The 22,151-nt window shown below is 38.1% G+C and overlaps 1 protein-coding gene across 1 annotated transcript; it reads right to left on the bottom strand.

Moving 5' to 3' along the window:
• Positions 1–1,705: 1,705 nt before the first annotated feature.
• Positions 1,706–20,668, bottom strand: jakmip1 (janus kinase and microtubule interacting protein 1; the record flags this gene model as incomplete). The annotated part of the gene is made up of 20 exons (XM_079479463.1): positions 20,170–20,668; positions 16,998–17,241; positions 14,727–15,221; positions 14,190–14,369; positions 13,952–14,065; positions 13,359–13,505; positions 12,991–13,152; positions 11,644–11,703; positions 10,297–10,425; positions 9,118–9,243; positions 8,655–8,738; positions 5,724–5,786; positions 5,532–5,630; positions 4,123–4,218; positions 3,686–3,739; positions 3,541–3,606; positions 3,348–3,416; positions 3,152–3,229; positions 2,153–2,356; positions 1,706–1,816 (listed from the first exon to the last, which is right to left on the bottom strand). Exons 2-20 carry the CDS (start codon positions 17,139–17,141, stop codon positions 1,706–1,708), a joined length of 2,481 nt encoding a protein of 826 aa, XP_079335589.1. The 5' UTR covers positions 17,142–17,241; positions 20,170–20,668.
• Positions 20,669–22,151: the final 1,483 nt, after the last annotated feature.

The following is a 22,151-nucleotide window of genomic DNA, read 5'->3' as shown; positions in this document are numbered from 1 at the left end:
GGCTGGCGAATTTTGCCTGACTCATCAAACAAAGCAGCACGAGAGTTGAGTGTTTTTAGTGATAGCCACAAACAATGTTCACAGGGATCCCCCTTAAGAGCTGCCTTAGCATGCTCAAATCCCAAACACTCAACACAGAGTTCATGTGTATCCCCACCCGTAATAAAACGAGGACAAGGGGAAACACATGGCTTAAAGGTCTTTTGTCTACTCATTTCTAATAAAGTTTTCAATAAACAATCTAGACAACGTCGTAAACAAACAGACAATAAACTTCACACACACAGAGCGCTTTGCTGAAATGGCAGAAGCTGATTTGCATTGCGTCCGCTTCCTATTTATACCTTCCGGTGCCGCGCGTCACTCGTGACGTCATAGTGACGTCATCGCGGCGCGACGATAAATCGCGGCGCGACGATAAATCGCGGCGCGACGATAAATCGCGGCGCGACGATAAATCGCGGCGCGACGATAAATCGCGGCGCGACGATAAATCGCGGCGCGACGATAAATCGCGGCGCGACGATAAGTCGCGAGATTAGTTTCACACAACGTATTCAGATGCGTCACGCTGCTGGCGTTCCCCAAAGTGTCAACATTGACGCAGTGTAGAGTTCCCTCGAAAGGGAATCTCGTTTTCAGTCAAACAGTCTATTTCTGACTGGCAAGTTTGTTTAAGCTTTGGCTGAGATCATCCCGCAGATCCGAGAATCTGTGCATGCACACAAACACATGCGTGCACAGAGCTCATTTCCCGTTAGTCAGTGAGTAAGAACATTTATTCTGAGGTCATGCATGCTTTTTCACAGTCTCCTTTGTAAAAGCTCGGCCAGTCTTTGCTATGGGTCTAAGTTAGCAGCTGTAGTACATTGAGATGAACTCTAGTCAGAACCATGGAACACACAGTCTCCCGATCTATACTGACACCTGCTGGCTTAGACTAATGCCTAAAACTTTAATCAAAATATCCTAACTACTTCTATTCACTTTGGATCACTTAACAAACACAATGTAATCTTAATAACTTAAATTTCCATTGTCTTTTTTGAGCTATCATTTTCCTTTTTCCTCTCTATAACCTACCATTTTGTTAATAAAGTCATTCTTAGCCCATATCAAAAAAATACAACTTTATTTATTGAAACTAAAAGCAGTTTGACAAGTGTTGAGGTGTTTTTACTCATTGTTACAAATATTTAGAGTACATATATTTTGTATTAGTTCACACAATTTTTCAGTTGGACAAAATACAATTAAAAGCAGCTTCAACTGGACCTTGTGGGATACAAATGTTTCTCTTTGGAAACGCATCGTAAAATCTGAAAAAAACATTATATACAACAACTGAGGAATGTTTGCCTGACCAAAATATTTCTATCGGCAAGTTGAGTTTTTATCATCTGTTCAGATACTGCACCTGTGTGTGTTTGTATGAGAGAGTGAGACAGACAGAAACAGAGAGACAAGTGTAATGTGTGTTTGGTGTGAATGTTTTGGGAGGGGGTTAAGGCCAGAGAATAAAAGCTAAGGAGAAAAACAAGAAAAGGAACAAAAACTATAAATTATAATAAAAACAAATGTCAAACAAGAGAGAGGAAAGGAGAAGAAGAATCAGTCATAGAGACCAATTTACAAGTACACATTAAGAATTCACAAACACTAACCCAACTGTATTCAACTACTCAGAACATTTAATGAGCAATTTTTATCCAGAATACAATCTAATGCTTTCATAAACATCCATACACACCTTTTCTTCAATCTCTTTGATATGTCGTCTTTGCATGTCAATCTTGTCCTCAAGCTCTCTGATTCTCTGTAAATCAAAGAAAGAAAAACACATTACTTTCTTATTTTGTTGGAGGGATCACTGCCTTTAATTTTTTTACAGTTTTTCTTTGACAGCCAAATTTTAAGTAATATATGTGCATTATTAAGCCCATACTGTAAAGAAAAAACTTATTAGTCTTATTAAAAACATGCATTTGAAATAAAAATTCAATACTATAGAATTCAGTCATATAATTTTGATACAAACCATGGTATGCAAAAATAATCATAATCATGTACTTTGGCATTTGTGCTCCAAAACCATTTTCCTTTTTTGTCACTGACAATCGTCGTATTTTCACACATGCACACACAGCCTGACCTGTTGCGCAGACTGAAGGAGCTCCATCCGCTGTTGTAAGACAAGAGTGTCAGCATGGCGACTCTGTCTTAGGATCTGTCTCCGCACGGCTTCCATTGACTCCGCCAGCTTTTCTTGTTGTCTGTCACTCAAACTCTCCCCCAGACAACTGTCTGGATCCTGCTGTAGAGCAACATATAATGTAGCCTCTAACTCCTGCACCCTCTGAAAACCGAAACGAACAAACAAGAAAAACTGTTAAAGCTTCCCTGTGGCTCAATGGTTAGAGCATGGCGCCAACAATGCCAAGGTTATGGGTTCGATCAGGATTGCAATGCAAGTCGCTTTGGATGAAAGCGTCTGCCAAATGCATAAATGTAAATGTATGTACAATACTAAATTACGATAAAACTACACAATACCTTTCTGCACGTTTTTCTTTTCCACATTTGATTTGAAATTCATTCAAATTATGAATTAATTATATGTAATTCTATGAAAAACAAATAGTTTCATTCTGGGGGGGTCGTTGTATTACGTAATTTACAATGCATCAAGTGAATGAGAAACACTGACTTCTCTGATTGGTGGACCTCTCGAGAACTTTAGCTCTTTACTAGGAATTCATCAGCTAACAACTTCTGTGCTTAAATTGATATTACCCCCAAAAATGATCATTCTGTCATCATTTACTCACCCTCGTGTCATTTCAAACCTGTATGACTTTCTTCCTTCTCATTCACTTGCACTGGTTTAGTGTTTATGCAATTGAAATGAAAGGGGTGCCGGCACTGTTCGGTTACCAAGTTTATACAAAATATTTTCTTTTGAGTTCTGCGAGTCATACTGGTTTGAAATGCCAAGAGGATGAGTTAATTATGACAGAATTTTTAGGTGAACTGTCCCTTTAAGGTAAAGTTGTCCTAAATAGCTTGTAAAATTGCTCAAGTTTTTATGAAAAACAGATTTTTCCGGTTAGGCGAGACTGTGCTCTGATACAAAATAATCTCATGGTCCTACCAGTTGGGCATGATCGAGAGCTTGTTTCCTATAGTCCAGTTCCTCCTCCAAAAAACCCTTCTGTTTACTGAACAGCTCCTGTTAATGATTATATCACAACTGAATGTAACTTTAATGTAACTCGTCATTCACTACACCTTATTTGAGAATGAACACATATAAGACTTTTAATCTCAGATTGCATGAAAGTTCTCACCTTCTCATTTTCCAGGTCAATCATTTTCTGTGTTAGAGCAGCTTCAGTGCTGTCAATTTGCTTCAACCACTGTTAAAAACAGATATAGGCAAAATGGAAAAAACAAAAAGGAAAACAATAAAGCAAATACAGAGAATTCGATGTCTGCCAAGTGAATAAATGTGATTAAGAAATGATTGATACTCAGCGATACCTTTTCACATAAAGACAGCACAGTGCCTGCTTGAATTACTGTCACTTGCTCCTCATTACGTAAATTCTGCCGGGTGAAACCTTAAATTGTTAGAAACAGGAGCGATATGCGCATGTTTTACAGCAGAAATGCACATTTTTCTTACCCCATTATCACCAAGAATGTCAAGCTTTTTCATGAGGTCAGGAATGATGACATCCTAAACAAAAAACACGCATTCAAATAGCATAAACAAATAAGATGAGCTGTCATTTTTGTGAATGTGATATACAGTGGCAATCGTTGTGCAAGACATATTACATATTTGTAGAATTGAGGGAAATAATGAATTTAATCCATTGGAATAAGGCTGTAACGTGACAAAATGTGGAAAAAGTGAAGCGATGTGAATACTTTCCCGATGCACTGTATATTTCGAACTTGATAGCTAATGTAATTTACTTGTTGTTTCTTTTGCTTGTTAACAGAAGTAATCTTTGCGGAAGTTAAGTTTGGACATCAAAAGCATGCATGTGCATGTTGTAGCTTTGAAACTGTACAAATCTACTTACGGTATTTATGTATATTGTACTGTATACACACCTTGACACCCTCCTGTTGGCAGTGTAGCTGTAGGCTACTGTTGTTTTCAGAGGCAGAGATTTGCAGGTTAAAGGCAGGAGATCGACGTTCTCTCTCCTAATGGTTAAAAAACACTTTGTCACAAAATATACATAGAAAGCATTGTCTGGGACCATAATAGTATCTGTAAGAAAACATAACTGAATGAATTAACATTTCATATGAATGAAGAGGACATTGTTTAAAAATTCACCTTTTGATTTCACTTGAAGAAAGTCATGCATGCAGGTTAGAAACAAAAGGGTGAGTAAATGATGACATAATATTCTTTTCTGAGTGAGAACCATTCCTTAAATTTAAATGCAGAATGCCAAAATATAACTGCCCAAGTATATCAGAAACCATGAATATCCGAAATCACACTAAGAAAAGGACGAATAACATCACATTATCTAGAATATAACTGTGTATAATCCACAACAGTAAGGGGAATGTGGAAAAAACGCACAGGAATCAAAAGACTCAATTTTTATTATCCTTGAAATAGTTTATAAACTCTTATAAATGTAATATTAACTTCTATTGATAGAAAGGAAAAAATACCTGTTAAACTGGCGGTTCTCAAACTTTTTCGTTGTAAGGCCCCCTTTGTGTAGGATGTGTCACTTTTTTTGGCCGCCAAAATACAAAACTTACGATCTTAAACTTACAATTTTAATTAAACCAAAAACATATACATTATACAATGCTGGAACATAAATTATTTTGGTTGGTGGTCTTATTTTTCTGATGTTTGATTGCACAAAATGCTTGATAAATCTCTATATTTCATGAAATGCTACAAAAACTGTGATCCCCTGGTTCCACAGCCCCCAGTTTGAGAACCACTGTGTAAAACCATTTCTTTTGTGTAATTCCTATAAAAAGTATGGATTGTAAGTAATAATATTGATTGTGATAATCAAATAATAACATTTATATTAAGAAAATTAATTATAGAGTATAACATTTATCAAGCAGATGTTTGGACAAATGATATGTTGGCTTCATTTTATATTTTACAAAGTAAATCTAGACGTGGATGCAAACAATAGTTAATGTAGTGTTTGTGATGCTGTACAAACAAAGACTTGCAGGACTAAACAAATACAACATGCAGGAGGTGGAGTCAAAATAAAATGAGAAGTTTAATTCAAATAAATTTTATTTAATTTAAACGTATATTTAACAAAACAATGTTGATATAAATACACATATTTTAAAACAAAAACACATATAATGACGATGATGGAAATATTAACATGACACATAAAGTTCAATGCAGTGCAAGTTCTGTGGAGGATATGGGTTTAAGTATGTAGATGGTGTAGGCAGGAGACAGGATTGACTGCCCCTGTTTGATGCTGTGGGAACAATACAGATTCTCTTACTTCCAGTTCTAGAATGCGGAATTCAAGTAGTTCATTTTGATCCAGGGTATCTCGAACCTCCGAGCGTAATCTCATTTCACACTGCTCCAGCGACGCTATCTGCCACACATACAGAAACGCAGTTGAAAAATTTTAACAGTTTTGTATTTAAGTTTGTGTGAAGCTTTTGTAAGCTTAGGGCAAAGACGGTACCTTTTCTCGGAGCTCCTGATTCACCCTGATGAGATTTTGTTTTTCCTCTGCCCATTTGGAGTCCTGCATCACATAAACCCGAACAAACACACAATCCACTACAAATTACACTGCAAGCACTTATCTAACACTCGTTTATAACTACAGTACGTACTGATCACACACAGTAGACACACACGTACTGTATTTACATTACATTTAGTCATTTTGCAGAACAGTTTTATCCAAAGCGACTTTCAAATGAGATAAACAACGGAAGCAATAACTGTACTATAGTGTTTATACTGTATCTCTCATTCTCTTTACTCTCAGAAAAAGTATTGAACAATCCATTGTGTTTAACACAATAACCGTAATAAATAGAACACATGAACACACACAAATAATAAATAAATGAACAGAGAGAAATGGAGAAATATCCCCAATAAAGATTTATTAGGCCACATGCAGACAGAACAGACGAGCACAGAACAGACAGGAAATGCATGCAAAAGCAGGCTGAACGGTGAGAAACATGCATAGTGAACCAACCAATAAATAAGCCCACAATAAGAATGCCTATGGTCGGAATAGCATACTACCATCAAAAGTATAGAATAGATATTACTGCAAGGAATACTGCCCTGCAAAGGCAAAGTGCAGTAACTACACATTTGGTCAAAATTAAGATAAGGTTTGAAATTAGCTTTGTAAAATCTGAAGGCATCTTTTCTCAGTTTTTTATTAAAAATAAAAAACATTTATTTTTATGCATTTTGGCAGACACTTTTATCCAAATCGAATTACATTGCATTATACTATATACAGGGGGGCAAAAAAGTATTTAGTCAGCCACCAATTGTGCAAGTTCTCCCACTTAAAAATATGAGAGAGGCCTGTAATTTTCATCATAGGTACACTTCAACTATGAGAGACAGAATGAGGAAAATAAAAATCTAGAAAAATCACATTGTCTGATTTTTAAAGGAATTATTTGCAATTATTGTGGAAAAATAAGTATGTGGTCAATAACAAAAGTTAATTTCAATACTTTGTTATATACCCTTTGTTGGCAATGACAGAGGTCAAACGTTTTCTGTAAGTCTCCACAAGGTTTTTACACACTTTTGCTTGTAGTTTGGTCCATTCCTCCATGCAGATCTCCTCTAGAACAGTGATGTTTTGGGGCTGTCGCTGTGCAACACAGATTTTCAACTCCCTCCAAAGATTGTCTATGGGGTTGAGATCTGGAGACTGGCTAGGCCACTCCAGGACCTTGAAATGCTTCTTTCCGAAGCCACTCCTTCGTTGCCCGGGCGATGTGTATGGGATCACTGTCATGCTGAAAGACCCAACCACGTTTCATCTTCAACGCCCTTGCTGGTCGAAGGAGGTTTTTACTCAAAATCTCACGATACATCGCCCCATTCATTCTTTCCTTTACACGGATCAGTCGTCCTGGTCCCTTTGCAGAAAAACAGCCCCAAAGCATGATGTTTCCACCCCCACGCTTCACAGTAGGTAAGGTGTTCTTTGGATGAAACTCTTTGTTCTTTGGATGCAACTCAGCATTCTTTCTCCTCCAAACACGACAAGTAGAATTTTTACCAAAAAGTTATATTTTGATTTCATCTGACCATATGGCGTTCTCCCAATCCAGTGGAGGACAGAGGAGCCTCTTAAAGAAGAAGTTACCGGTCTGTGAGAGTCAGAAATCTGGCTTTTTTTGTAGGTGACCAAATACTTATTTTCCACCATAATTTGCAAATAAATTCTTAAAAAATTAGATTTTCTGGATTTTTTTCTCATTCTGTCTCTCATAGTTGAAGTGTACCTATGATGAAAATCACTGGCCTCTCTGATCTTTTTAAGTGGGAGAACTTGCACAATTGGTGGCTGACTAAATACTTTTTTGCCCCACTGTAATTGTTTCTAATTATGTGTCCCTGGGATCGAACCCATGACCTTGGCGTTGTTAGCGCTATGCTATAACCGCTGAGCTACAGGAAAGTGATTTTACTGCAATTTGCCTTTGTATGGCAGAATAGTACATTCCACAATGCAGTGTCCATAACTATTAATTTAATGTGAGAAATTAACCACAGATGCACTGCCACACTTTTGTAACATCCCCCTCTAACAGTATGTTATTATACGATTGCCAAGATTAAAAAAAAATTATGCAAATTTAGATAAAAATTTGACATAATTAAACATGGAGCATGCTGATGTAGCAAAATGTAGTATACTATGGTTTGAATTTTTTTATGATAGACAAAAATCTTTTTCAAGTTTCTTTTCGCATACTGTGTTTAGAATCTGTATGCAACATACTGCATTGTAGTAAGTAAACAGTAAGGTAGTATTTCATTCAGAACACAGCCCAGGACGATGAAACAGGAGATACATTTTTGTGCCCTGGTATATCCGATTTAACCTTATACAGTTTTGCTTAAGGTTGAGGGTTGATTCCTAAATGTTATTTTTAAATGTAGACGTAAAAAAGTTGCAGATTTCACAATTCAATAGCGTTAAGGCAGTTTGTGGCAACCATAAAACAACTAAGCAGATTCCGAGGCACAAAACCACCAAAACTAATCTTATAATATCATTGATTAAAATACACAAAATCAAATCTGCATTATTGTTTATGATTCAGTCACAATAAACGATCTGGTCTCAATATCTGTTCATCTGACTGAAATTGAACAAATTCAGACAATGTTTTACAAGAGGTCTATAATTTATACTGTACTTAACAATAATTGCGAGTTGAATTGATCCTATATATAAATATGCATGCTTGGATTAGCCAGTTGAAAGTCACATGATTTGGCGGCATATCCGCTGTGTGTAGCGCCAGCACACAAGCACGGCTGTCAGAAAGACAAGCAGCAAAGCCAATGTGAGGGGAGTCAGGGGTCTCTTGTCCCCGCCCTCTTTCTCATTTACCTGCCCCTTCTCTGCCAAGCTCCGCTCCAGGTCAGCAATCCGTGCCTGGTAGCCAATCAGCTCCGTCTGCAGCTGCTCCCTCGTCTAACGGACAGAGCATACAGCCAATCAAAGAGCCAGCCTAGGGCATGCTTAACGTTTAAACATGACATACTTTGGTCTGATTTGGTTTTGATTTCAAATCTATATATTTATAAAAACTTTACATTTTGGTGAGATATATTTTTTGAGGCAGGATTTTTTCACCATGCTTGCTAGACTGCTGGCTATGGTGAATCTGAAAGGCATTTTTAGAGTGAGAGATTCTGAAAAGGTCGGGATAAGTTCTTGAGAATTGTGGTGGTTAGATTCATTCTTTAATGAATGTTAAGATTTGTTTACAGAACTGCATTAGTAAGAAAAGGAATGTCCAGTGTCAGTGAGGTAAAACATGCGTCTGTGGAGTTGGCATGACGGCCCTCACCCTGGAGTGTCTCTCGGGGTCCAGGGGCCCCGTGGCTTCCTGCAGAAGGGCATATGCTCGCTGCAGTGCCTGGTACTCTCGTGTCAGCTGACGAAAACGCAGCTCGGCCTCCTCTCGGGAAAAGCCCTGACCAACAAATGTAATTCCACAATTTCAGACTTGTAAAAATAATGTGCGACCAAAATCATGAGAAATTTCATCAGGTAATTTGCCTGTAAATATCAATAGGTTTATGTAATTTCACATGTTTGAGTCACATTTAAGTTCAGGCTATAAGATCACTTGCTGTTGGTAAGTCTACTGTCTTAATTCAACGCTTCTGGTTCACCATCACCAATCACAGACGTACTTGTCTGTGATTGGTTAAAATATTTAACTGCAGGAGATAGGCGGGCTTGTGTGTAGAGTGTGGTTGTAGCTGCTATGAGGCTGCTCAGGTACCAGCGACAGTAGAATTTGTCCTGTTAAAGGGTTTATATGGCGGGAATATCTTTCTGTGTCTTTGGTTTGTTATAAGTTGCCCATGCATGTATTAAACACGTAAAATTACCCTTAATGCATCCTAACTGAATATGATTTTCTTCTTGAAGAACAATGCAGTCGGAGTAATATTACTAAGTATCCTTTCACTTCCAAGTGGTAGAATGGGAGTGAATGAGGGGCAATTTTTTGACACTCCAAAAAGTTCATCCAATCGATCAAAGAATGTCTGAACAAACGTCTTCTGATGCAAACCGATGCATTTGTTTAAGAGAAATATCCATATTGACAACGCAAGCAGTGCCTGGTTTATAATATGAACACACTGTTATGAGAATATGGTTAATGACCTGCTCATTGTTCTGTTCGCTCTGAAGCAGTAAACAACAGCCAGGTAGTGGCGTACTGTCATTATGACCTAGAAAACTGCTGAGATCTCCTGTTACAGTCCTTTGAGCAGAACACTTAAAAACAATTAACTAAAAGACAGGACCTTGCATTAAACGAACATTAGAAAGGGTTCATGGTGACTGCACAGCAGAATTTATGATGTACGATTCATTGCCACGAAAACTGATGGGATTTTATGTGTAAATGTATGAAATTACAAAATAAAAACAGCTAAATAGATGTTAAGTAATAATGAAAGAATAATTGTTATGAGTATTAAAAAGGTATTATAGGAAACACTTAACGCACATCCTCAAGGTCCTCTTCTGGGGTGGCGGGGGTGTGATCTGTGCGGTCAGTGTTATATGATGTCAGAGACGATGTTTCAGAATCGACCGATTCCTCATCAAATCCAAAATATGTCTCCACAACATGCCTCTAAAAGACAGAGAGTGATGGTGAAAAGCAGGCCAAAGTACATACATAAAAACACTGTAACATTACCATGAAAGCTGCTGAAAGACTCATTTGGATACAAAAGTAAAGACTTTTTCTAGGCTTAGTTTTCTAGTCAATATCATATTTACAGTGATGCATGTTGTCAATACGGGTTGCTATTATTGCTACATAAATCGGTATAAACGTTAAATATACACTGTTTCAGACTTTAACATTTTTTCGTATTAAAATTGACTAGTGTGATACAATAGTTTATCAACCTTCAAAATAACATCACATTTTAAACTCCTTTAAAGATCAAAGCCAATTAATGCTTTGCATATGTGAAAGTTTTTTGCAAATCAATCGACAAAATTGCAGTGTCAATTTCTAGCATGCCACAGATAATGTACAAGCAAGTTGTTTCGAGAATTAAGGATTCTTGGAATATTTCCCAGGTTGTTATGAAATACCAGTCTTTGACTGTACGATTCATCTTACCATCGTGTTTGTAGGTCATCTCCTTACAGCCAGAAAAATACAGACACACCAGAGCACACAAACACAGGAACATGGAGAAATACAGCACCAGCAGGAAATATTCTTTCATACTGTACGTGTGCTTGTGGTCATGAATGATCCTCAGCTTTCATGTCCTTTTAAACATCCCTCCAAAAAACTAAAAAACCTGTTAAGCAGAACTCCCAAAACATCTCTCCAGACTCCAACTGAGATCTTAAGCGTTCATAGGAAAGAAGGCTAAAACAAGGTGGATGAACGATAATGTCTGATGTTTTTAGTGAGCAAGTCAACTGACTCCTCCTCCTTAGCAACAATTCTAGAGAACGAACAACTAAACCCCACCCCACAACCCTAAGCATCTAAGGACATGCAATAGACATCTATTATTCATTTTATATAAAGCTAACTACAATTATCAATAGACATGAATTAAAAACGCGAAATAAATATTTTAGCAAGATAGACTTTTTGCAGTTTGTACATGAGAAACAAGAGAGAAAGGAACGAACTTGGCGCGACTCTGAGGTCTCGAGAGGCCAATTAATGTGCTGACACACACATGACGGAACACACACAAACTTCTCAGAGGAGACAGTTGCTTAGTGACAGTATAGTGAGAGAGTGTTCATGTGGAAGTTGAGCGAAATGTCCTGAAAACACGACCCAAAATGAAGGAAAGACTGAAAAGCATCTCACCTTAGGCAATTTCATGTTTCTTCTTCTGTTCTTTTTGCTGATCACCAGTCTGTCTCGCTCCTGACGGGACATCCAAAAATCATATCAAACTGATGGCTTACTATACATCACGCCACAATAGCACAACGCATATAAAACACACACCAGTACAGTTTCCTGTATTACAGAGAATCACAAAAATAATCACAATAATAAATTACAACGGACAATGATGTTTACACAAATGTTTGGGGTTTCACTCTATTTGCAGATTAAATTTATATTTTTGAAACCAATTTTTTTTAATGTTGGTTTAGGATTATTAGGTTTTAGGCCTCAATACGGCTCAAAACAGGCGAGTTCAAAAGGAAGGTTTTGTTTTTTTAGGCTGCCTCAGATGGATCAACAGCATGCTATGGGTAATACTGTGACATCACTGTGCATGTGAGCACTGCGGCGAGGGAAGAGCGAGAGCGTAACTCAATTATAATGAGGCCTCTTGTTAATGAAGAAAACAAGCAAATTAACAAACACAGCACTGATTACCAAACACAAATAATTACTGAGTGAGACCAATTACAGATTAAACACACACAAACACTGGCGTACACACATATACGCACACACACTGTCTAATAATCAAGCAAGGACTTCAGAGTAAACACCTGACAAGAAAATTACAGGAAAATTACAGGTAACATGTGTTTTTTCTGGTCTTATTGTGAACGATATTTGTTCAATATAATAACCCTCTTCATCCCCTAAACAACTCATCTTTCTCTGCTGAAGTAATCAAGACCCTGTGGGTGGGGATTTAAAGATATTACCCAATAATATCACAGCCCATGCAATAATATCCAATCAAATATTGATAAAAGGATCAAATCAGGGCACACTTTACATTTCTTCAAAACTAAATAGTTTGTTTTACTTTGACATAAGTTAGTAAAATGTTAACCATTTACACTGCATGTAATTCCGTGAAAATGTTAAAGGTTTTTACTATGCAAACACTGATATTAACATTTGGGATTCAAATTAACATTTGATGAAGTTATTAAAGCTTATTTACATTTTTAGCGCATGATTTTTCATTGTCAGGCAAGTGCCACTTTCAGGATTGTCACACCCTTCTCCATTCATTGGGTATTATTGATTCAGCTGTGTACAATTTAATTCACAGAAATCCTACAAAGTTTATCGTCTCCCAAAAAACGTGTCCTTTTTTGTCACATCCACGACGCATGAATATTTAGCTTTTTTTAAATGGAGGGTTTAGTAAAATATAAACAGATGGTTCAATATATTCGTATTAAATACATTCTCTGAGCATTTTTATGTCACGTCCATAACGCTGGAATTGCCCACCTGCGTTAGCTCCTCAATAACGCCGCGCTGCTCGTTGATTTGCAGGTGGAGATACTCAACTTCCTGTTGTTCATGAGCGTGACTCAGGTCCGTCAGAGAGGTGTGTCTCTTTAACAAGCCTGGTTGGGGGCTCTGCTGTGAGTTCTGCTGTGAATTCTCCTTCTGACAGGAACAAGGGTTTAAAGACAACATGAACATTATTATGAAAGACATTTAACTTTCACTTAAAATATTCTTAACAACTTATTTGATGATGTTATTATGGCTTTGTGGGCTGTTAAGTAATATTCAGCTTTGGTTCAAATTACTTAATATGACATGGCATTTACATTGCATTAACTTCTGTAATGTGATCTTAAACAACAAACCATTTCTGCGTTCTCTCTGCTCAGCATCTTCAGCTTGTCCTCCATGCGTTGTAGTGTCTGCTGGAGCTCTTCATTCTTTTTATGCAACCGTTTATTTTTTTCCATTAGCGGCTTTATTTCTCCATCCGTCTCACGCACCCGTTTCAGCTTTAAGACACAGAGAGACCTCTCTACATACAGACCGCATGCTTACAAAATAAATCTAAAGGAAGTAATAAGACGTTTGTAAAGCACTGTGATTAGAATTTGTAATTTGGACCCAACACTAAAGGGACAATGTCAAAGAATCATGGCCTATAAAACCTCAACAGTACAGTACAATGGCGGCATGAAGTAAATGTTTGTGAATTAAGTTTATTCCATATTGAGCCCTTATTTGCAAAAGGAGTGAATCGGTTGGACTTATAATAAGTCCAAAATACTGTGCATTAAAGTGACACAACTGTTTAGGTAACTCAGTTCTATACTGTTAAATTATAATAAGATAAAATGTCCATGTAGGACATGTAAAGAAATTGAACCGGGGTGAAGGTAGTTCTGCTAAATACACTCCTAAAAATAAAGGTGCTTAAAAGGTTCTTGTGTGCACATACCAATTCATTCCTCTCATCTGATAGCAATGCGTTTCTGTCCTCTAGTTTCCTGATAACAGCCTGCAGCTCTGCGATCTTCAGCTGAAACCTACGAACGTCCCTCTCATCCACTTCCTATAAATATACACCCATAAACATCTTTTACTCTGTCATGATAATGTTTAACATGCTAGGAAATGGCTGACATGTTTGCAGTGCTCAGTGTTTCTATAAGCTTTTTGTCAGCTGTGTTTCAGACCTGGTTAACAGAAGAGTCTGTGTTCTCCCCAAGGGCAGGTGCCATCTCTCTCTTTGGACTCCCATGATGCCGTTCTGATTCCACTCTCTGTAGCAGGAGACGCTGAGTCTGACCCGCCTGCACACCAAGCTCTCTCTCCAGTGACTGCACCACACGATCTCTGCTCCTCAACTCCTCCATCTGTCAAACACACACATTTTTAACATGACTAAACATGCATTTTTTTTAACTCTTCAAGCCAAAAGACAAAAGAAATTTGAGCCACTGTTATAATCTGTTTTAGGCTTGGAGGTAGAAATCAAATAGAAAATGCCACCAACATCCTGTGTTGGATGATGAATGATGGTATTAAATATCTTGAGACCGGGGCTGTACCCAATAGCTTGAGTTTGGCAAGTATGTGGAAATAAAAATGATTATTTTTGTCATGAAACACTTTATTTCGCCTTAACGTGGAATAAAAAATTTAACTGGTATAAGACCCCTCATGCGACACCCAATGGACTCTCACAATTTGAAAGAACTCATCCATCTCACCAGTCTCCGGATTTCCCTCTCGCTTTCTCGTTTGATTCTCTGTATCTCCTCCTGATGAGCCTGATGGGCCACTCTGAGATCGGCTGCTTTGGCCCTATCAGCCTGCACGGAATTGGCCAGGGCCTCCTCCAACTGGCGCCGTGACGTCTTTGCCTCCTGCAGCTCCTGCGTAAACCGTAGTTTCTCCGCCTCGTAGCTCTTTCGGGCCTCCTCTCTGGCCTCCTCCTTGACGGCGTTCCGTAGTTCGCTGCTGGCTCCATCCCGTAAAACACACACCAGCGCTTGCAAACGGGCCAGTTCGGTCTCTCGAAGGCGGGCCGCCCGCGCCATCTCTGCCTCATGTTGCCGGGATAGGGTCTCTCGAGCGGATGCCACCTCCCGCTGCTTCTCCTCGTGGAGTTTGACGCGAAGTTCAGTGAGAGCCACAGAGTGCTTGTGCTGCTCTGTTTCACGCTGCCCCCGGAGTTCTTGCATTCGCTCCCGTAATTTGCCCACCTAGAAGGTGACAGACAAGATCAGCTCTGGCCTAATGGTTAGAGCGTTGGGCTTGTGATCAGAAGGTTGCCGGTTCTAATCTCAGTGCCAGCAGGTCATTACTGAAGGGCCCTTGAGCAAGGCACCTTACCCCTGATTGCTCTGCAGTAATGTGCCACTGTATAAAAAAAACTACTTGTGAGTCGCTTTGGATAAAAGCGTCTGCCAAATAAATAAATGTAAGATGTGCCCTGCCTAATTTTATCAAAAGATCCCAACAAGCTGACTGCAAGAAAACAAAGGTAGTAAAAAGTAAAAGGTGGCTTGTGGATTGATCTGCCTCTCAACCTGTGCAAAACAACTTTGTTTGCACTTACACATTTGTTGCGCCTCTAGGTTGCTTTTGTTATCTCCTCATTTGGATTAAAGGGTCTACTAAATTATGTTCCTGTCTTCACTTAACTGAAGCTAACATTGAGGAAATTCTACCAACAATGTAACTTCACAATCTCGACTCGACAATATTGATAAAACCACCAGGATTCCCAGTATGGTAATGAGTTAGAGAATGAGAGAGAATGCAATTAAATGGGTACCAAGGTACCGAAATGGCAAACAAAAAGCTTTTTATTTCTCTTTAAACCTCAGTTTCTAGTATTTATTTAACCAGGCTCAAAAGCAAGTTTCTTTATTGGGCTACGAGAAATAATTCCCACAACAGTGCTGGACAGTCGGGTACTGAATTCTAAGGGTTGTTGGAATCTAAATATTTTGATTAACAAGCAGATTACGTAATAGGGCTGAAAATAAGTTTTGTTCAGGGAGCAAAAGCATAAAAAAAAATTTTTTTTGGCGTATTTTCACCATCGGGCCAAATCGTTCTCGTTGCACTCCGTGCCCATCCATGCCAGCTGGTACGTAAATGGTTTCATTTTCCACCACAGGGCTGATGACGGAATATTTTAGAATGTAAATACAAACGCGTCACGCGCTGCCTTGGTATCAGAAGAGACTGAGCTATACACGGTTAGACAACTGTGCCGATAATTCAGAGCCGAGAACAGTTTGTAATTGTGCCGTGGAAACATAACTGTTACCGTTTCACACTGTGCCTAGAATGGTTTGGTGCGATGTGGGATGTGACATGAACGCACTGGCCCATACAATGTCTACAGATGGTTTCATCAGATACATGAGCCTGGTCCGAAGTTATCTTCAGGTCTGTGCTTTTTTATCGGTCTGGCTTGTGGTTATTAATATAACTACAGTATATATATTTTAATCGTTTTATATGAATAGTATTTTATATCAATATTTGATGTATTAAATAAACAATTTGTTGAATTTTATTGTATTTGAATTTTATTAAAAAAACAGTTTGTTGAATTTTATTGTATTTTATTAAAAAAACAATTTGTTGAATGCGTCGTGTAGCTGTAGTTAAGCAACTGTTCATTTATCAGAAGTAATCTACAGGGACTGGCTTCAACAAAAACATGCATGCATAGTACTGTTTTCGTTGCTTTGAAACCATCTATAGATGTGTCCTATGTTTTTGTAACAAGCAGCTCATGAGTTTAGCTTTTCAGTAGGATGCCACAACAGCATCATCAAACGTGATGTTTCCGGTTTTCCATCTTCAGTGTGGGCTGATGTGTAAATCATTTCCATGGCAACCAATGTTCATATGGACGTTGGACAACGCTGCCTCGACAAAGAGATCTGATTTCAGTAGTGAAAAGTGTCAGATCTAAAAATCTGATTCGCAACCAAATGAATACAGCAGCCATACTGTACCTTTCCTCTTTCCTGTTGCAATTCATTCTGTATGTCATTCAATCGGCTCTTCAGCTCTTCGTTGGCTGTCTGCAGAGTTTCTATCTCCTGTTTCCCTCGGCTCTTTTTGGGAGGCGGGGCTGATGTGGGTGTGGTTGCAGCCATAATTTCGAAGTCAAATCCACACTTCTGCAGTTTAATCTCACTCAATTCCTATAACACTGGAAATGAACCACACCATCAACTTCATCTTCCTCCTCTTTGGCTGAAAGAAAAGACAGAGAGTCTGTGAGTTCAACAGTCAAACTCACTGAACACACAGTTGTTCCATTTAGTAAGATTGGGGCATTGCCCAAACACATGCTCACAAAGCTGCAGTTCACACAAACAATCTTACAGTCATGGACACTCATTTGTACCATTTGTTCACCGGAATTTGGCTCCAACGCGTTTGGCATGTTTTCGACTCCATCTACTGGAGCCTCGCGATACTACAGTAACAGTATTTGACCTATTTTTGTATTTTCACCATTGCTGCAAGGGACTGAACGCCAATATATGAAATTTAGTAGAGCTAAATGAGATGCTGAATTAAAAGTTACACTTATTTTACGCAATTTTTTCATTAAAAGTTTACAGTTCATTGTAAATAACCTTTGGTATGTTTTTTGTGCAGGAGAAATAACAGCTTCTATGATTTTCTTATTGGACAGTTATTGTTTGGATAATGCGGATAATATCTAAACATCCTCTGATCTTTCAGTCCTGTCAATTTATCAGCCTGAAACAAGACAAAGCTTTGAAAATCAAAGAAACCTCATTGGGCATCCCTATAACATTCTGGCAGTGACCCTATAGAACAACTGATTTGCAACTTTCTCTCACAATTCTTATTCTGCCCTATAAAGGCAAAACACTATGACAACTGAAAGCATGGTCTAGTCTTCTAGGTTCTGTAATTGAACCATTCACACACAGACTGTTCATTTTCGGACTATAGCCAAATCCATCCGTCACAAAACAGATCATACTTCGGGAAATCTGATATCAGTTGACCTATAACTGACAAAGGTTACTGTGTTTGCTTTTGAATGCACAGTACAGCCACATAGTTGAGCCCCAAGGCTGCCAGCTCTGTTACAAGCAGAGGTATGGAAATTCAGCTTTTACCGGGTGTGACAGACATGGTACATAAGCAAAAGATAATAATAATAATAACACAAGTCCTTGATTTACCTAATATTAAATTTTGGGCTATTAAAACTTAAACCATAAAATGTCATGACAAATAATAGGAATGTGGTTTATCTTGACCCCTTTGTGACATAAAATATCTGCTCTAAAGAGTATAAACACACAAGAAAAAGCTTTACTCTACACACAGATATTGGGCCCCTTAATCTCTCCTAACTGCAAAATTAACAACTCTGAAGGAAGTTCTACCAAACAGCAAGCACATGTATAAAAGGGTCTATGACACATTAAAAACACACACAAAAAAAGAAAATCTGAGCGAGTTGCTAATTAAAATAAAATTACACACACACACACACACAAAAACACATGGCTCCCAGGTGTCCTACCCATTAAGTTAAATGACATTTTGTGGAGATTGCACGTTTACAGGCAAAACATCAAAGCCAAGCTGAATGCCAGATTCACTTACAGAAACTGAAAATCGGAAAAATACAATTACTTTTCACAATAACTGAGAAATAATATGTGAACTCTATCTACAGTAAAAGCAAAGCGTTGCGCGAGAAAGAAATGGCAAAATATTGCAATAAAAACAGAAGGGTTTGTGAATGTTGTTTGTAAATTATATGCTTCAGGTAGTGCAGTCTCATTTATGCACATACAGCATCCCCAAAAATGTATATATTGAGAAAAGATACAGTATACACTTACCCAAACCTCTAGGGTGTTCAACACATTTGCGGACCTTTGAAACATTGAATAACCTTAATATCAGAACTTGCAATCTTAATGGACAGCATATAAAACACGTGTTATAAAAGCCTATTCAAATCATGGGTAAAGGCTCACTGGTCATGGGTAAATGTAGCACTAGGTAGATCTGCAGCCTTTAATAAATACTTCTTTTCTGAGTAGATACTGTACATCAAACTAAGTTAGTGGCAGATTATATTTATGCACTTATAGGACAAGTTTGAATTAATGTTTTGGTAGCGTGCAACAGTTGTGTTAACATTCCTTTTACTCCATGACTTGTTGTTGCTCATTACTGGATATAATAATAATTTTATAGAGACTGCACTTCCAAAGAATAATATAAAAGTGAAAATAGGCTAGCCGTCAAACTTTTTCCTCAAGGTAATACGTTTATGAAAGTCAGTGTCTATCCTATAATGTAGCCATGCACCTTAAATTCTTGCCTCCCTTTATAGTTATTGCCTATTAAAAGATACAGTCGATTAAACATGCATTGGGTTTTAAGAAAATATTCTTCATCAGGAGGACATATTTTTACACTATATGGGTTAATTGTTGAATTATACCTACCACTGCAAATGCTCTATTATAGTGCCTATTTAATTGATTCAGTAAAACAATTATTTCGCACCTAAATAATTTGTATAAAGTAGAAAGGCATTAAATCATACCACGTCTAGTATTTAAAATCCAGGTTTATTTCATGACCGTGGGAACAGTGCATTATGTTCAGGGTTTGTGGAAGCAGAATTGATCCTCACCGGCCGGCAGAACCACACCCACAGACCCACTGCAGGCAGCTGAACCTCTTACAACACACGAAATACATCCTGATGCGCGACTGACAGCTTTATCATGACTGACAGCCGAGAGATGGACGCGAATCCGTCATCAGCCCTAGATAAAGCCTACCGTTAACAACACGACCACAGGACGACAGCATATCAGATGTCGACATTGCAAAACTGAACAAATCTTACAAATTGAATCAATTCAAACGAGGGCGTGATCTTTTTCAGAAGCGATGAGGGCGAGCTGATCAATGAAGTCTCCCCTTTAAAAGTGATGAGATAATCACATTCATTCACAACGCACATCAAACTCATCCGTTATACAAATAAACATTGTGTCTTATAAACCGCCCACACTGCAGACCCCAACAGTGAATGGCATGTAAAAAAAACGAAACGCACATTTAAGCAGGTTATAAACGAATCACTTATGATACATAGTAACTTACCGTGCGCGTCTCAGGTGTCCGCAGTTCACGCAGGCCGAAAATGTGTCTTATTGTTCCGCTGCATGCAGAGAAACAGTCCGGTTCACAACATCTGACAGCAGATGCGGAAGTGAAGGGATGATGTGGTGTTTGTGATGCTGTACCAACAGAGGTGGTGAATGGATAGTAGCCTATTACCGTATAGCGTTACATGGCTTGCGTCTCCACTACACACGCGACAGAAATCCGCCAGCCAATCTACGAATCCTACTACGGTGAACGCAGTGTATTTAATATTCATGAGATAAGCCTTTCTATTGGACGGCAATGACACAACGTCGTCACAAAATCGTTAATATTTATAAGATGGGCAATGAATTTTAAATTGTGAGATTGTTAGAGTGGGAGAAATAAAAGTGCCTTTCTCCATTTCGTATATTTTGATGGTATCAATCTAACTCGATTAGACGTTTAAAGCCAGACGTCGCTTTTGGCCACTATTGTAGGATTTGGAAGTCATGCCTTTCATTGAGTTGCTTTGTTTCTTTGTAGGTTTACGAGACCCACTGCTTACAAGAAACATGCCAACTGAGTAGGGTTCTTTCCCAGCAGATTAACTCGTGATGCTGAGGGGTTAAGAATGGTAGAGCGGATAACATGAAAACTGCATTCCTACAACCAACCACAGTGAAATAAAGGGGGATAAGAGCGGCGCGGGGTTGAGTCTAAACTGAGTGAAGTGGAAAATCAGCCTCAGAAACATCAGTAAAGTGACCTAGATTTCCTCATATACTTGTGTCTCTCTGGCTTTTCTTGTAAATGTATGTCTTACCGCAGTTAAACACAGACTTTACAGCATGCTTGATTCGCACCATATGCAGGCTAGTACCCTGGCCCAAAGAGGGCTCTGGATTAAATTTGTGGACTGTGGTTTTACTTCTTTCTCTGGACCAGGGGATTAAACCATAAAAGTACAGTACAACGGTCAGGGGATATGTTCAAAATATGTTTTCTGACAGCAGAATAGAATATTTGCCAAACAGGAATCACAAGAACAAGGTTGACTAAATGATGCAACAAAATACTACTTTAGTATACTACTACTTACAGTCTACTATGTAACTGATTAACAAACGTTATACATTTGTCATATTTCTCATGTGTACTTTTGTAATACACTGCAGTCTTTCAAATGTAGACTGCTTTCAGAGCTGCTTTTGTATAGTAAGAGGTTGAAAGTAGCCTGCAAACAAGCAATTGGGAGGCACTTAGATATTACAAAGTTTAGTAAGTTATAAGTAAGTATCACTTATGCCATACATTTAAAAGATCGAAGGGCAGTTCAGAAAATATTCATTAAAATTATTCCCATAATGGGGAACTTAAGGGCGATTATTTGTGTTTTGTGTGCTTTCACATACATTTTATTGATTTAAAAACAATGTGTGGTTCCACTAGATCTGTGAACACTGGCTGAGTGACAAAAATATGAACACCATGTTTAACATCAATTGAACAAAAGCAAAAATGTTTCTCATTGAATATGTCTTTGGATTGAATATGGGCAAACACTCTTTCCCTCTTTCTCTGTTTATGAAACTCTCAATAAGCTTATTATGTTAAACCTGCTCTTATCTGCTACTTAATAAGCTTTCGAAGTGTGTCTACAAAGCTTTTGTTTTGTTCCAATTTTGTTCCAAAGTCCAGCTCAAGTGAGGCAAAACGTAAACCTCTTTTGGTACCTTTCTTCATGTTGGGAATTCTAACTACAGCAATGGCTTACCATTAATACTGGAATTAAACCTAAAGAAACCCCATTGAAAAACAGTAATTGAACAAAATCTTTGTGGCAATTTTACTTCACCGCTGATATGGTGTTTCTATTGAAAGATAGAATGATGACACAAAAAAAATTTAAACAGTAAATTGTGTATTAAAAAATAATATACTTATCAGGCAAAGAGATCATGTCCTTACACTATTGGCCTATCTGTTCTGTAATG

This window comes from Barbatula barbatula, assembly GCF_947034865.1.
Source record: "Barbatula barbatula genome assembly, chromosome: 18".
NCBI classification, from domain to species: domain Eukaryota; kingdom Metazoa; phylum Chordata; class Actinopteri; order Cypriniformes; family Nemacheilidae; genus Barbatula; species Barbatula barbatula.
The sequence above is the reverse complement of the archived record's forward strand: the minus strand, read 5'-3'. Positions and strand labels throughout refer to the sequence as shown.